General features: G+C 43.2%; 1 protein-coding gene across 1 annotated transcript in view; it reads left to right on the top strand.

Annotated features, from left to right (window-relative positions):
- Nucleotides 1-8,238: 8,238 nt before the first annotated feature.
- Nucleotides 8,239-17,500, top strand: part of LOC308158148 (A-type potassium channel modulatory protein KCNIP2) — a gene marked incomplete at both ends in the record, with an annotated part of 125,291 nt that continues 116,029 nt past the window's right edge. The window contains one exon of the mRNA XM_080531745.1: nucleotides 8,239-8,314. Within this exon, the coding sequence (XP_080387871.1) occupies nucleotides 8,239-8,314 (76 nt within the window). The remainder of the gene's footprint in view (nucleotides 8,315-17,500) is intronic.

The following is a 17,500-nucleotide window of genomic DNA, read 5'->3' as shown; positions in this document are numbered from 1 at the left end:
GGGGTGGTGTTTGGGGTGTTAATCCTCATCAGTTTGGTCTTTTCCTTGTTCATCCTGAGGCCTGCTGCAAGGGATGTGATTGAAAGCTGGGTAGTATTGTCCTGCATGTGGTTATAGCTGTGTGACAGGAGTGCCAGGTCGTCAGCAATTGATTGAAAACCTTTATTGTCCCCAATGGGGAAATTTTGTTGTCAAACAGCTTAGTTAGGGCAGACAGGAAACATTAAATAAATAAATAGATAAAACAGTGCAGGCTCAATAAGTGCAAGATAAAGTGCTCAAGTGCATGTAGTCCAAGTAGCAGTCTTAACGGCCTCTCAGCTCCAGGTCTCCCCCACCCTGCAGGGCCTGGTTGTAGAGTCGGAGTGCAAAATCAAGGTCATCAAGCTGTGACCAGGGGGTCCACTGTATGCCTTCCTTCTTGCCCGCTGTGATGGTCTTCATTATCCAGTCTATGACCAGGAGGAACAAGAAGGGTGACAGTAGACATCCCTGTCGCACTCCGGTCTTGACCTCGAAACTGTCTGACGTCTGGCCTGCATGTAAGACCCTGCAAGTCATTCCCTGGTAGGTGTTCTGGACCAGGAGGCCAAGTTGGCCTACCATAATTGATGAAACCACTTAACCCAAGACAGACCCACAGACACAGTACGAAACCTAGGCAAAACCTAACACCCGTCCAAGGCTGTGTGGATGTCTGGGGTGAGGGCAATGCTGAATGAGACCGAGGTTTGGCTGGGAATGAGTGAGCTTTTGACACGATTTATCTGGAAATCTAGGTCAAGCAGATGTGACAGCAAGATTGCTGTGTGATCCGCTACCTGTGCCTCGGAGCCCATGCATATGAGCCAAATGTCGATGTACATGAGAATCCGAATGCCTCTCCCCAATAGGGGGCAATGGTGCTTTGACGGACTTGGTGAATGTCCTGTGTTTGCGAGAGACATGACCCCTAGAGGGGGCATGGCTTGAGGTGGACTATTTTTTATTATTTCTTTTTTTTTACAATTCCTACAATTGTCCCGCCAGGAAAAAGTTAAATTACAGGATGAGGTGTAATAAGGAATAAGGGGGCCTGTGTCGAACTGCCTGTTAAGGGTGACGTGCTTGTGTACCCTGAGGGTCTGCACCTCAGCCGGGGTACGGTCAGGTTCTGGAGCCTCTGTGAGCCCACAGAGTCTAATAGGCCCCACACCTGTTGGTGCTATGGCCTGCACTTCATATTCCTCTACCTGGACCCTGGAGGCCTCCAAACAGCCCAGCTGGGATGACAGGGCCATTGAGGATCTCCTGATGCTCCCTGTCGGATATTTTAGATTCATCGAGCCAAAGGAGCTCTTTGCCCCACCACAGAGAGAACCTAGACTTGATGGTGGTCAACAAGGACCGAATGAATCGCATAGGCGTGGTACCCAGACTGATCATAGGTGTGGTACCCAGTCTGATCTGTGCTCTTGGTTGAGGTGAAGGAGCCAGCCTTCTGGTCAAGGTACTCCCATTTGCCGCAAGCTTGGTCAAGAACGGTTGCTTCCACAAAGACTTGATCGCCTCGAGGCATTTGTTCAGATTGGGCACATGCTGGCATGCAGATGGGGGGGGGTCGTCCTGCAGGGTGATGTCATCCAGCCTCATCCTCTTGAGTAGTGGCAGGGCCCAGGGGAGTGGCAGGGCCCAGGGGAGTGGCAGGGCCCAGGGGAGCTCCAGGGTGAACTTGGAGGAAGCTCTGTGGACAGCTACCAGGAAGTACATGTCCGACCTGCAGGGCACCTCTTCCTTAATAATAATAATAATAATAATAATAATAATAATAATAACTTAACTTAACTTACATTTATATAGCGCCTTTCACAGACCCAAGGTCGCTTTACAAGGGAAGGAGACAAACAGAACAGAGCCAGAGAGACAAACACAAGAAACAGGGAAACAGCTACTAAAGGTTGAATGCAATGGTGAAAAGGTGGGTTTTAAGGGCAGTTTTGAAATTGTCCAGTTCCAGAGGGTGGGGGCTGCCACACTGAAGGCTCTGTACCCAAAGGTCCGGAGTTTGGCGCTGGGTTGGATGAGGAGGCCCGTGTTAGAGGACCTCAGAGTTCTGGATGGTCCTTCACCTCCCATGTGGGTCTGGGCAAAAGATTGAGGGTCCAGTTCCTCTTTGCCTCTGGTCTGGCGTTCGAGAACATCCGTATCCAACAGAACGCAATGCTCTCATGATCAGTAGTCCAGAAAGGCGGTCCCTGCACGGAGTAAACCTCTAAGTGTTAGATTTGGTAAAATGTTTACTGTGGCAATTATCGACATTAATACACAAACTACGCTGTAGTGGGGGGGCAACAACCGAAATGAGTAATATCTCCCTTGAGAGATAGCACTCACCCACACACCAAAATAGTCCAGCAGTTAAGCTTCACTAAAATAGCGGAGGTCAGCTATTGCTATTGCAAGTACGAAGTTAGCTACGAACCTTCTTGTAACTTGAAGAGAAGCAGGTGCACACAGGTGAATACTGTCGAACTTGGATTACCCAATTCGTCGATATTCTTCCTTTTGAATGTTGAGCTGATACAGCAGAGACAACCTAACAGCCATTTGAGTTGAACAGCTTTGATCAATCACTCAATGTGTGTGTGTGTGTGTGTGTGTGTGTTTTTTCAATGGAGTACAGCATCAGTCAGCCAGTCAGTAAGTATTGGCTGTGATTGAGGGCCGGTTGGCAGCTCCACCGTAGACTGAAGACCTCCCTCTCTTCAGGCAACACCTTAATTGTCCCACCTGAGACATGTACTTACCCTCTACCCCCACTGTACAGAGTCATAATAAAAAAAAACACCTAGTACGATGAATGCCAATTGCCCCAGGCCCGTGCATAGATGACTTATTCCTGCTATGACTGGTGGATAGATAGATTCACTTACTTAGTCTATGTATTTGTTGTAAGTCGATACTAAAGAATGTTAATGTTATTCGATTACAAAGCCCTAAATCGTGGTACAGTATATGCAGCACAAGAAACAAATCAACCTCTCTTCATCTGCTTCACTTTAATTACAGATCCTGTTTGCATTCATTGGATTATATATAAATGCAGTGGGTTCTGGGAAAGTGAACTCGGCAATTAGCAGCCTCCGGTATTGTCAAGCTGTTACCGAGCAGAACACACAGTTCTGAAACTGTCTGTTCTTCTGACGACGTTCCTCCTTGATGGCATCACAACACTATGTTATGGTGGTTAGAACACACACACACACACACACACACACACACACACACACACACACACCGATGCTGATCCTTTTGAGTTTTGCTCGACGCTATCGATATTCGCAGGGCAAATTGGCTCATGAAAGATGCAGAGGGTGTGATCAAGGACAATCAACTCGCCCCAGGGTGGAGAGTGTCAGAGGACGCAGCTCGATAGTCTAAAGTCCATCCTGTTTGTGTTCTTTTCTACAGTGTCAGTGACCGAGATGCCCTTCATTTGTGCACATGTTATCTGCCAATTTCACTAATCCATTAATGTAAGCTGTGCGTGTAGAATGCAAGCCGTGTGTATGTGTGTGTGTAGAATGTGAGCGTGAATGTCGCCAGTCATAAACCACCAGGGGAGGATTTCATGCTCACAGATCAGCAGGGATTTAAAAGCAAAGGAGTGAGAGAGCAAACGAATGAGAGAGCAAAAGAGCGAGAGCGAGAGAGAGAGAGACTGAGACTGTAGGTATACAGTATGTGAGTGTATGTTTTTGAGGAGATCTGCAGAACATACAGTATCCCCACAGAGGACCAACACAAGGTCAAAACATCTGAGATGTTAGCTAATATCAGGCCATACAGTATGGTAATTAACTGTCAAACAATGCAACAATGATGGGTCGTTGTACAGCTATGTTGTGTGTGTATGAGTGTGTGTGTGTGTGTGTGTGTGTGTGTGTGTGTGGGGGGGGGGGGGTTGGGGGGCATCACCTTGCATCAATCTCCTTTGCTATGGAGGACGGATCGTGCCACAATGAAATCCAATACACACATCGAAATGCAATACACGTGTAACACTAAATACAATGCAAAAATTTGGAATATGTGTTATGTGTGCCAAAATTAAATCAATACAGCCGTATTGTATTTCGAGATGTGTGCATTGTATTTTGAGATGTGTGCATTACATTTGAACTCAGAGACACCAGCAAACATTTCAAATCTGAAGGGATTTGGACCTTCATATCCTATCGGGAATTAGGAAATGAAGTAGTATCCAGTTGTGGAATTATATTTATCACTACTTTGGCTGATGTGATGTTTGCATTGTATTTAGTGTTACACGTGTATTGCATTTCGATGTGTGTATTGGATTTCGATGTGTGTATTGGATTTCGATGTGTGTATTGGATTTCGATGTGTGTATTGTATTTCATTGTTGCACGATCTGTCCTCCGTCCTCCATACTCTGCCTCTCTCCTCTTTAATGTACCACTTATCCTCTCTCTCCTTTCATTTACCACACACAGAAATCCAATCATTAGCCAATCGGCCATATCTGTGAAATATGATGTTGATATTAGATAGAAAAAACAGAGCTTCATGATAATCACTGTGTTATTCTCCACTGACAGCTAGGGTTTGGCTCAGGTTGTGGGGAAACTTATGAGCAGGGCAGAGGACAGTGTTGGGCTGTTACATAAACAGAAGAGTCGTCAATTTGATAGTAACAGATGTATGGTGTTGCACGAGTATATTGTACAGGTACTGTATGTTTATTTTGTTTGCTTTTATTGATTAAAACAGCATGAAATGTATTGTATGGCTCTATCTCAATGGATGAGCTGCTTTCAACAACAACAACTTCAGAGATGATATCAGGTGTAACCATGTGACATTGGTCCACTCACCCTGAGTCAGAGAGGTTAGGCATATTTCCCAAATGTGCAGTTGTCCCCCTTTTACGCCTGTTCAGTGTTCTGTGTAAGCTACAAAAAAGGACAGATGCAATAATAACGGATGTTTATGGGCAATGTTGCCTGAAATCCTCTTATGTCACCACTTTCATTTCGCTTTTCCTCTGTGTCCGTAGAGTCCAAAATGTTTGTTGGGCATTATCCTTTGACATTGCTAAAGATATTAAACTCGAAAAGATCATTGGATGTCCCACTGTCAGACATCTATGGTTTAAAGAGCAATCTGCTCACTCTAATGGGATTGAAGCTGACCGGAGGGGTTGAAACATTAGATCGTAGACAGGCACACAATCACAGACAGATCTAGTGGGTTGGATTGGCACACTTGTTTGGAACAAGGTTGCAGGCAGCTGTGGATTCGATCCCTACAGTATATAGACCACATATGTTTAACATATTGTAATATACTGTATGTACAGTGGCAGCTGTACTGTGAATAATGTTGGATGAAAGCCACTGTTAACAATATTCAGGGACCGTATACTGTAAATAGTGCCGCCATCTGGACCTGGGAATTACCTGCAGTGACCTGTGGCTGATTCAGTCGTCATCAGAGACCCCTGAGAGTCAGAATCACAGCAGAGTAGTGAGGTGAAGATAAATCTAAACAGAGCTCTCTGCAAGGCCCAATTATACTCATACAACACGGGTGAGTCAAAAAAAGGCAGACTCAAATACATGCTCAAAGTATTTCCAATTTGAACTCTCGTCTGGTTGAGAAGCCTTACATTTTACTTATGAGTGGAGGTGAACGAGCGTGCGTCTAGCTGAATTTCAATAGTTTCCTCCCCGTTGTCATTTCCTGTCTTAAGATCAGTGCAGACACGAGGAGAAGGTTCATTTTAGACTATTGAGATGTAGCTATAGAAGCAGATGAGGATAGGAACCCACTTCACATTATTGAGATGCACCCTCTGTCTGCTCTGTGTCCAGACTGTGACCAAACATGTAGAATAGACAAAGAGAGAGAGAGAGAGAGAGAGAGAGAATTAGAGAGAGAGAGAGAGAGAGAGAGCTTCCGAGTCCCACAGTATATTTATAGATCAGACAGCCAGAGCCTCTGCTTTGCAGTACTGATTCTGAGGCTGATGCTTCTGAAGCTATATACCACTGACACAACATGAAGCGATATACCACTGACACAACATGAATGAATGAATGAATGAATGAATGAATGAATGGTCTTTATTGTCATTTATATAGTACAGGTACCATACAACGACATTTGGGAGGGGGGGCTCCCCTGGTGCTAGGAAAAAAATACTAAAAACAAGAAGGGAAAAGAGCTGGTTTACATAAATAAAGGCTATATACACTATCCACTATACTATACTACTATACTATACAAATAAAACACTGTGCTGTACTCTATGCTATGCTATAAATATCCTAACATTTCCTATCTCTGAACCTTCTGTACACGAGGGTTGTCATATTGCACATAGTGTTATTGCACATTCATTTAAAGTGTCGCAGTTTGCAGGTTTGAAATGTTCACAGTTTTGTTTCAGAAGCTATATACCACTGACACAACATGAAGCTATAAAGATAAATGGATACATTAGCTAGTATTACACTTAGACGCAATCAAGCATTGCTTTAATTGTAGCCTAGGTGAGACCCGTTACTGTATATTACTATGCATACTACTACTAAGAGTATCTCTGAGTGAAATTAAGCCTGTCAAGTGTATACCTCTGAAAGGCTCTTGTTATTTGTCGTGTGAATACCAATGCACACAATGTAACTTATTACAACCAAATAGAGATATTACTTTGACCTTGTATTCTTTGGGTTGTAAAAAAATATATCTCGGCTTGGCCATGACATAATGGCCATGTCTTTAATCCTTTTAAAAAGGTGTGTTCAGAGAGTTAACGGGAGCACATCATGTGCTAGACTAGGCGTAATCCAATTTAAGGTCCTGCACGAATTCACCTTTCCAAATCTAGGCTAGCCAGAATCTATCCTAACGTAGATGAGAATTGTAGCAGATGTCATAACGCTCCGGCAACGCTAACACACATGTTTTGGTCATGTCCCTTATTATTTGATTATTGGTCAGCAGTTTTCAGGTCCCTCTCACAGGCACTAGATCTGAACCTAAAACCTAACGCCTACTCAGCTATCTTTGGCATAGCGCCAACTGACCAACAGATTATTAACAAGCATAAAGACATTGTGGCATTTGCCACTCTACTCTACTTGCTCGACGGAGGATTTTTGCTTAGTTGGAAATCCCCCAAACCACCGAATTCCTCCTTATGGTTGACTGACCTTATGCTTCACTTGAAACTTGAAAAGATGAAATACACACTTAGGTCGTCCAAAGACCGCTTTTATTTCACCTGGAACCCAATAATATCCTATTTCAACAAACTAAAAACCCTCCCTGACAATGCAAGTGCGCTGGATGCTGAGTGATGACATATGTTGTGAATTTATTTATCAGGATAAACCCCTAGAGATGCATCATCTCGTTCTAGAGAGGGATATACTATTACAATCATAACAGACATGATATCATAGACCAACACGACCATCTCATCTATCCTCACTTACAAATGAATTGCACTTTATTTTTCTTTATTTCTTTGTTTACTTATCTATACCTGTACTGTCATCATTACCTATCACCACTGTTATTATTATTATTATTTATTGTTATTTATTTATATCCTTCGTCCTGGGATGCACCATGATTGGGACATGTTCGTGTTTTGTGAAAAAACAAACCAAAACTGAAAAGTATTATTTTTGTATATCTTTAACATCTCAATGAAAAGAAAGGAGAAAAAAAAAAGGGGGAAAAAGGCGTGTTCAGCCAATTGAGCGCACCTGATTCACCTGGGGGTGAGGTCACCACACGACGCGCACCCAGAGGGCTGGATAATTCAACCACCGCTGCGCTTGAACACTCCAATGGCAACACCTCGAACCGCTTTACGCTCTGAAGAACCTGACAGAATACCGACGTGTGTGTGTCCCCTTGAAACACAGAGTGGTACCCAGCCTGGAGCGTCTGTGTGTGCGACGGACAGTAAGCGCGTATGTTTCACTGTCTGAGAGAGCGGGTAGTAGCAGCCGGATAACTGGAGAGCGCACGGGAGCGGTTGGACTCGGAAATAATAACGAATTACTTCGCTGTTTCGACGAGCTTTTCACAGCATCCCACGATGACCCGTCAACTATAAGCCATCGCACCAGGAGACAAAAAAAAAAAAAAAAAACGCTATAAACCACAGATATTTCTCCATATCTCCATAAGCTGAACATTCCTGCGCTCGGAGAAGAAATGAAGGCGAAAAACCAACGTGACCAAAGCTTGTCTAATTCTGGAGAGCTGGACGGCTCGTACGACCAACTCACCGGTGAGTGAACGGGCACTCTGACTCTCTGCCCCGGCCGATTCTCTGATACAGTAAAAGATTCAATATGTGCAAAAGCTAACTATAATAGTGGCGATAGTCGATACAAATCCTATAGTTCACTTGGATTTGTTCACCTGTTGTCGGGTTTTAAAAGCAGTGTGGTGTGTAGGCTACTGCGCCGTGTGAAGTGCGGGGAAATCAAACCCATTTCATAGTTAATTTTGAGCATGAAGAAGGCATATTGCATCTTTTAATGTTGCTAAGTGATTGCATGCATGTTGGTGAGTGATTTCTGATCAACTGATGAGTGTGTGTGCTGCGGTTTTGCTGACCTGGCTTCCACGGGAGATCATCTTGTCACCCCGTTGGCTGTTGGACACCTGTGGTAGCCTAAATGTGTCCAAGCGCATTTGGAGACGCCAAATTTGGATAGGCCTATTTAGTTCACAGCTTTTCGTGTATTTCTTATAGTTTCGCAGCGAGCATTGCAAAACGACTGTTTAGTTTCAGTTTTTTGGGTGACATTATTCTGCCTCCTTATTCCGCCGCACGTGCACGTGTGCCTGAGTGAGTGAGTGCGTGCGCGCGCGGTTACGTGTGAAGGAGTGTTTGTGTTCATCGGGATTAGAGAATGTCACACAGATGGAGCGACATGTCACTTCTAACACGAACCAGACAATAATACTGAACTGCATACAATAATATTATTGTCACATAATTAATTGAGTTCGTGTGTGTGCGTGTGTGTAGATGTGTGTGTAGATGTGTGTGTAGATGTGTGTGTAGATGTGTGTGTGTGTGTGTGTGTGTGTGTGTGTGTGTGTGTGTGTGTGTGTGTGTGTGTGTTTGTGTGTGTGTCAGGGGCTATTGTTATTTTAGTTCTATTTGCCTCTGGAGGGCCAGCATTTTATACCAAAATTCATCATGCTCGATGGAGGAACCCTCTCTAAGTCCAGACGGCTTACCGTTGTGGCTCTGCAGGGCCAACCTAATCTCATTCCGACTACTGCATGCATTAGCAGCTAAGCTGATTCGTAGCTGATTTAATGCATCCCAAATTAAGATACGATTACTGATTACACTCCTAGCCTGGACTGTGTGTGTGTGTGTGTGTGTCTGCAGTCTTTCTTTTGATATCATAGATACCTGTATAGCGCTAGAGTACACTCTCCAGTAGGGACAGTGGCAGAATGTAATCAAGCTTTTCGAAAGGGTTTGAACTGAAGCTCAAACTGCCACCAAGCATAATATCACCACAGTTCTACACAGAGAATCTGTCAACTGTAGAAATGAAAGAAATATCACTGAAAAACTCATACAATCTCCCAACTTTGTAGTCCAGCCCAGTCCAGCCCAGTAAGACCTCATCATTCAAGGGGGAGCATCTCTGTGTGGTCCCAGTGCTCTCTACACCACCTCTAACCTGACTGTAGCCTGTTGTCCTCTGTTATCCTCCCCTCTCTCTCTCTCTTTCTCTCTCTCTCTCTCTCTCTCTCTCTCTCTCTCTCTCTCTCTCTCTCTCTCTCTCTCTCTCTCTCTCTCTCCCTCTCCGTTGTCTGCTCAGAGAGAAGTCTAGATTACTTTCTAAAACGGTGAACCAGTGCGGGGGAGCAATTTCCATCTTGGCATTGTTTAATGGCTTTTAGAAAGCTGTGAACTGCATGGATAATTTATCTCTGTGAGACTGTGGCGATTCACGAACTATTTTATGAAGTACTTTGCATGGTTATTATGACTTTCTCTTGCAAATGAGAGCTAGACGTGAACATCGAGACATATGTAAATGAAAATGTAGGGATGCTCCCTGCTCCCACAGACACACACACACACACACACACACACACACACACACACACACAAACACACTTCTGGATCCCTGCCCTATCCAACCCCGTCTGTCTCTGAGGAGTGCCGACTGTTAGCCATGCCTTGGTCATTGAGATGTTATATTATTATATATCCTATAAGATAATCACTGTAATTTATATCTGGTTGGTCCATCCGCATATTAGAATTTATCCACAAAATAGTAATCTACACTGTGAGAGTGGTAGTGCTCAGTGTAGGCTAGTTGTGTTACCAGTATTATTGTGCGATTATTTGTGTGTGGGAAGAGGTGCTACAGTATAGGTGACTCATAACTCCTTCTCTTATTTCTGGTTTCATGCAGTTTGTGTGTGTGTGTGTGTGTGTTGTGTACTTGCTGACCTGTGTTTCTTAAAGGTAGCGTGGGTGGTCTCCAACCATCAGCTTTTGATTTGAGTGAAATAGAGCCCTCTAGAAATAACTCTCAGCCTGCAATACCAAACCGCTATCCTTATTGAGTGGAGTGTGTGCGTGTGTGTGTGTGTGTGTGCATGTGTGTGTGTGTGTGTGCGTGCGTGTGTGTGTGTGTGTGTGTGTGTGCGCGCATGTGCGTGTGTGTGTGTGAGTGCACGTTTCTGTGTGTGTGTGTGTGTGTGAGGTAGTGTAGCCTTCCCTATTGTCTTTAAGAGCGCGGGGCTGAGAGATGAGAGGTAATTATAGAACCACGGTGCAGTAATCTCCTCTTCCGCCTCACATGCCAAGCTCAAGAAGAATCACATCACATATGGACATCACGGCAATTCTATATGGCTATCCCAATACTCTAGACCAATCTCCTCCCCTGATCTCCTGTCCTTCATCTGCACTGAGCTGAAAATATATGCAAGGCGGTGTTAACCCAGCAGTAGGAGTCAAGGTTTTAAATTGCGGCATTCTCTTTGCTTACCAAGTGCTACCGGCATAGTAACCCACAACTGGATTGGGGTGAATGTCAATTTAGGTGATTCAAGACTTCAATTCAAATGACACTCATTTTAGAACATAATTGCCAGACACATGGCATGGTGTCATGCTGAATAGACTCACCCATGATCAGTGTGGTAGAGCCATGGCTTAAGCCTGGGAATAACTACCTGGGAACTTTTGTGCAACAAGTTGATAACTCTGCTCAACCCTGTTGTCGACGTGCCGTTAATCAACTGTCTGTCTCGCTCTACCACCTTTGCTACTAGCTGCTTGAGTGGTTGACGTCCTGCCGCTTGTTTCAGTTGCTCACAGTGGGGGGAATGCGGAGCGCTTGTATGCATACTTCATATTTCATACAATTCTAAAATCAGGAGTGGCGGTAAAGATCTTAAAATGGTGGGTGCAAAAAAAATATTTTCCAAAAATGTCTCATGTATTTTAATGGGGGATCAGAATGACCAATTTGATGCTTTCAAACTAAATTAAGTTAGTTCAGTTAATGTAATTAATTTGAGCTCTATTGGATAAAAACATTTGTTAGACTAACTCACTTAATTTGAGTTGGGGCTACATATATGAACTTAAACCAGTCATTTAGTTAATGTCATTATTTCATTTTAGCTGTAGTTGATAAAACTTAGTTGGACTAACTCACTTGGTTTTAGTTGTGGCTACATATATTTATTGGATGGAAATCCTGCCTACAATTTAATTGAGTTCATCCAATGAGTTATTTTTTTGAGTGTGCTGCTGAATGCATATAGCAGTAAAACACTGCAAGGTGAAAGGATTATGGCGGGATGCCTCCTCGGAATTCACTGTCGCCTATCCAGTTCACCTGTGACTGAAAGCATTGACAAAAGGATTATGGCAGAGGTCAACTGTCCAGTTTACCTGTGACTGTGCTCATCAAGGAATCAGTGAGTATCGAGTGAAAAAGGAAGTGAGAAGAGGAAACCTCTTTAGATGATTAGTACTAATTAGTAATAGTACTCTCACTTATTGCTTCCATGTCAGGAGTGGAGTGAGAAGGTCGAGAAAGGTCATAGTTAGAGATGCACCGATACCACTACTTCATTGCTGATACCGATTCAGAGTACAGAACTTTGAGTATAGGCCAATACCGAGTATCGATCCGATGATAGGCTATGATATTTCTTTTAAATGTGAGATGCCACTACTCGAAACACTCTCCGTGCTAATTTTAGTCGTTTTACCAGTGTTTGTATCAAGTGTGAAGTAATTATACCAAAATTAGGCTACACCATTTAACTGACTCTTTTATCCAAAGCAACTTACAATTAAAGATGACAGGGACAGTCGAGTAACTTAGGGCTAAGTGCCTTACTCTAGTGGTGGTGTTCCCAGGTGGGATTCATGATCTTCTGATCACCAGTCGAACTCACTATCCACTAAGTAGAGGTCTGTAGAGGTTTTGTTATGTCTGGATAATGAGACAGGAACACAGGAACGATCTGTATCTCATGAACTTGAACAGGCATTTCTGGGTCGGTGCATCTCGAGTCAGAGTAGGGACACAGGAAAACACGAGTCTACTATACATGCAATTAATTTCCTTTTTACTTATTTATTTCACACTGTTGCTTTTCGTCAGTAAATTAGTACTAATGTGCATTATTGTAGTGCACATGGAACGACTTGTGTAGGCTAATGGCACCTCGTTACTGAGTTTGATTGACAGGCGTGTGTGATTGAGAATAGGTGGAGGCTTTACATTGTATATGGGGCAATGAGTTCAGTCTGCTGTAAATAGACCAATACGGTCTGTTCCCACAGACACAGATGCCCTATGGAGATAGAGAGAGAGAGGAGAAGCATTCTAGTGGGGTGGTGCTGGGTTGTGCTGGGTGGTGCTGGGTGGTGCTGGGTGGTGGGCGACCTGCTCTCTGCCAGACACAAATATCCAATTAATCTGGGAGCTGGATATGACCCTCTGACCTTGCCTTCTCACACACACACATGCTCATGCACACACACACACACACACACACACACACACACACACACACACACACACACATGTCGCAGCTGATTACAGATGTTATGAGACTGGGTCACCGTCTTCTCCAGGCGTAGTTAGCTTTCTACATTTACATTTTTGCCATTTAGCAGACGCCTTTATCTAACGCGACTTACAACAAATACATTTTGTCTAAGTAAGTGAATCATCTATCCATCAGTCATCGCAAGAAAAAGTTATCTATGCTCGGGCCAGAGGCCATTGGCTGTCAAAATGCTAGAAGAAGGAAGAATTATGTTTTATTTTTGGGGGGGACCAAGATGTTATTAGGTTATGTTATTATGTATGACAGGTCTCACTCCACAGGATGTTATTATGTATGACAGGTCTCACTCCTCAGGATGTTATTATGTCATGTTATTATGTATGACAGGTCTCACTCCTTTCACAGGTGAAACAGGAGTGGAGTTGTTAGTCCTCTAGTCTAGTCTGCATCAGTTAGACCACCATGTGCAACCCACCTCACACCTGGCAGGTTTAGTTCCAGTCATACAATAGCACTGGTGGGAAAGACTGCTGTGTTTACACTACAACACTACCCTGCGTGGTAGAGGTTGTCATAGAGAGTTAAGCCCAGCTTCAGTCACCTTTTCAAATGTGACGTGTGCTGCTGGAATCTTGACGGCATTGACTTAATGTGTCATCTAACACGGTGACACGTCTGACAGCTTTCCTCATCAGGGTCCCCCAGTGTTCCCAGAACTGATAAATCACCCGTCTCCTTCTCCCCTGAAGTACTGCACTCACTGATCTGACATATCTGACTGGATAGGGGAAACTATGTAGCGGAGCCTTTGATGTCATCGACAAGCAATCTTTATTTATTTAAAAATGTATTTAATATGTCTGATTATGCAGACAGAATATTGTCCCCCCACAATGAAATCGCCTCAGTCTTTTGTCCGTTCATATGTCACAAAAACTCAGTGCGTGCATATGTAACATGCTTTTATCTCTGACACCACCCGGACAGTTTTGATTCCATTTGGTTTAATGATGGGTCTTACCATACAGATGCAGCAATTATGAAATTGGCCCAATCTTGACTAAACTATGGTGCAAGATGTGTCTGGCCATAGAGATTGTTTAGGAGTTTCAAGGTGACACCGATTCATCATTAAAAACACCATAATAGGACGCAAAGAAGAGCCTAACGAATAATATTTAGAGAGAAAATCGTCGCAAAGCTGTAAGCCAGACTGATAATGAATGAAATAAGCACTAAACATTTTGGTAACTTTTCAGTCTGGCTGCAGATGCGGCTGTGGGAGTGTAGCCTAATGAATTTCTAAACTGATTGGCCGTGGGGGACGCCATGTTTACCCTCTTGTTGATTCTAACCTGGTATGTTAATTTGATTAGGAATCGTTCCTTAATTTGTTATAATAATAAAGTGGGTAATTGTAATGTTGGGTATCTGGGTACTAGAAAACAAACTGGACTCAGTATTGAGCTTTAAAAACAACGTTCATTATTCACCATGCATCTCCTCACCATTCTTCTACTGCGAAACAATCTTTATTTCCTTATTTTCTTTTAATGTTTCATCACTTTGTAGTTGTATGATTGGATTTGTGTTTATTGAAAGGCACAATCAAAAGCAAAATATGTTTTATTTTATACCAGGGTATAAATAAGTACCTAACAAATACTCTGTATCACCGTCTGCCGATTGTGTAATCAATAATCGGATTAGCCCAGTATTTTCATATCGGTGCTTCCTACTTTGATTACACCCATCCATCCATCCTACTTTGATCACACCCACCCAGCTGTTTGACTACACCCATCCAACTGTGCTAGAGTGTATTACTTCAGGGAAGGGAGGAAAGAAAGATGCATCTATAAAGTAGTGGAACACAACTGGTCTGGTCCAGTTAGAGTCAGGTCATGGTTAACTGCAGCTTCATAGTCTATGAACGGCCAAATATAGGCTGTTACACAGGCCTCTCTAGTGGTCAGTTGTCACCCTATATTTCACTGGTACTATCTACACTTGTAGTCATGTGATGTGATTCAGCCTCAAGAGCAGTTCTCATTTGGTCTCTGTTTGATTAGAAGACCTTGTTTGACGTTCAAACACGTTTCTGAAGGTAGAGTTGATTGTGTATGCTGAGTGTCTGGACAGACAAATGAGAATGGGTTCAGTGACTATCCTTCCTGGTACCGTCCCGGATGTCCTCTCCACCCCAAATCTGTCAGACGGTCTTTCACCTCATACTGTCTTTCTCTATCTCCGTCCTTCGCTCTCTGTCTCCCTTCACTTTCTCTCTTTCCGTCTTGAATAACATTGTACGTAGCATAGCATAGCATAGAATAGCAAAGCATTGTATAGCCTAATCAGAATGAAAGGAACAGTGTGGCTCCCAAACACGGAGGTCACAACCGCCCCCCCTCCTCCCCCTCCTCCCCCCCCCCCCCACCTCTCTCTCTGTCAGACTGAGGTCTAATAGAACAGCGAGCCAGAATCAATTCTAACGAGTTTTAATCTTAGAGTGAATCTACGGAGGGCTGGGGGATCGTTAATTAAAATAAGATTCCCCCCCTCTCCTCTCTGTAAACACAGGGTCATCTAGAAACGCTTACGGAGGAAAGGGGAGAGGGGAGGTGAGGAAGAGAAAGAAAATGAGGAGAGAGGAGGGCAAGAGAGGAAATGAGGAGAAAGGATATCAAAGGGGGAGGGGAGAGTAGAGGAGAGGAGAGGAGGGGAGGGGAGATAAGAGGAATGGAGGGAAGGAAGGAGAAGAGTGGAGAGGAGAGGGGAGGACTGTCAAGAGGATAGAAGAGATGGATGTGTGTGCATGTTTTAGGGTGTTTCACGATAGTCCCAAGCCACCGAATATGTCCGGAATGTGTAATAAACTGACAAGTGAATATTGTAGAGCTCTGCTATACGAGTTCTGTATTTCCTGAGTGTGTCTCTAAAGATAGCGACGTTATCTGTCCTCTATCATCTGTATCTGGTGTCTCTAGCTGTCACACACAGCATCTGATCAGCATCACGGTGAGAATGAGGAGATTCTTCCATCACCTCAATCAGGTTGGATTCGATTGACAGAAACACTGTGTGTGGGAAGTGAGAGGGACTGGAGATTAGGATTTATTATAATCCAATAATGTAACCTGACATTGATCTCATTATTAACATGGAACTTGTGAGAACACGGCGGCTGCACAAAAAGCTGAACAATGTCAACGGGCCACGATTACACTCTTCATATCTCCTATTATATGTGGTTGGGTTTCAAGGAGACAATTTGACACCAATCGGCTCCTTACTGAACAGGGCTCACTCTGTCCCACTCCTCTCCTCTCTCCCTACCACGCAGTGGCGATTCTAGAGATTTATACATGGGGTGGCAAAGGGGTGGCAAGCAGATATTTTAGTGTGGCCATCATTTTGATAAGTGGCTAGCTTAATGTCTTACATTTATGTATATTTATCATCCCTTACAGCCTGTTCTACATATAGAACTAGTGTGTGCACACCAGTGTGTATGTGTACAGGTTTCTCTCTCATCCAGTAAATTATTACAAAGACATAGGTTTGTGGGAGAAAAAAACATTTTATTATCTCTTTCATTCTGAGACAATAAACAAGGAACATGAACAATGCGCGCTGAACTTGATCGTCAGAACAAACAAGAATGAGAGGTTTCATGTCCAAGCAAGACCTTTAAAAACTCATCCATGCATTTGTTTTGAGTAGACTTGAGTATTGTAGTCTACTAACAGGCCTATCTAAAGGAGCTGTTCGTAAATTGCAGCTCATCCAAAACACCGCTGCTAGGGTCCTAACAAAAACAAAGAACTTTGAACACATTACACCAATCCTGAGATCCCTGCACTGGCTACCAGTCTCTCAGAGAATTGAATTCAAAATCCTCCTAATTACATACAAATAACAAAATGGTCTTGGACCAAAATACATATCAGATCTCCTCCCACCCTATATTCCCGCAAGGTCCCTAAGGTCAGCTGAGACTAATCAGCTAATAATTCCAAGAGTAAAAACAAAACACGGTGCAGCAGCTTTCAGTCACACTGCCGCCCGCATGCTCCTGGAACAAACTCCCTGAAGAAATCAAACAGGCCCAAACCCTTAAAATATTTAAATCTAAGCTAAAAACACAAACACTTCTATCAATGTATTTTTTCCATTAACTATTGTCTTATTAAATGTTTTATCTATTTACTTCTTATATTTGCTTTTATTCATTGTACTTTTTATTTTCTTGCTATGCTCCTCTTGCTGTATTTTTTAAATAATGTAAAGCACTTGTAAAGCCCCTGTTGTATAAGTGCTATACAAATAAACTTGCCACAAAATCTGCTATTAAAAATAATAATAAATACAAATACAAATAAATTAA

The sequence above is a fragment of the Nansenia antarctica genome, assembly GCF_963989245.1.
Source record: "Nansenia antarctica genome assembly, chromosome: 1".
In the NCBI taxonomy this organism is placed as follows: domain Eukaryota; kingdom Metazoa; phylum Chordata; class Actinopteri; order Argentiniformes; family Microstomatidae; genus Nansenia; species Nansenia antarctica.
Note: the sequence above shows the minus strand (reverse complement) of the source record. Positions and strands in the feature narration are given on the sequence as shown.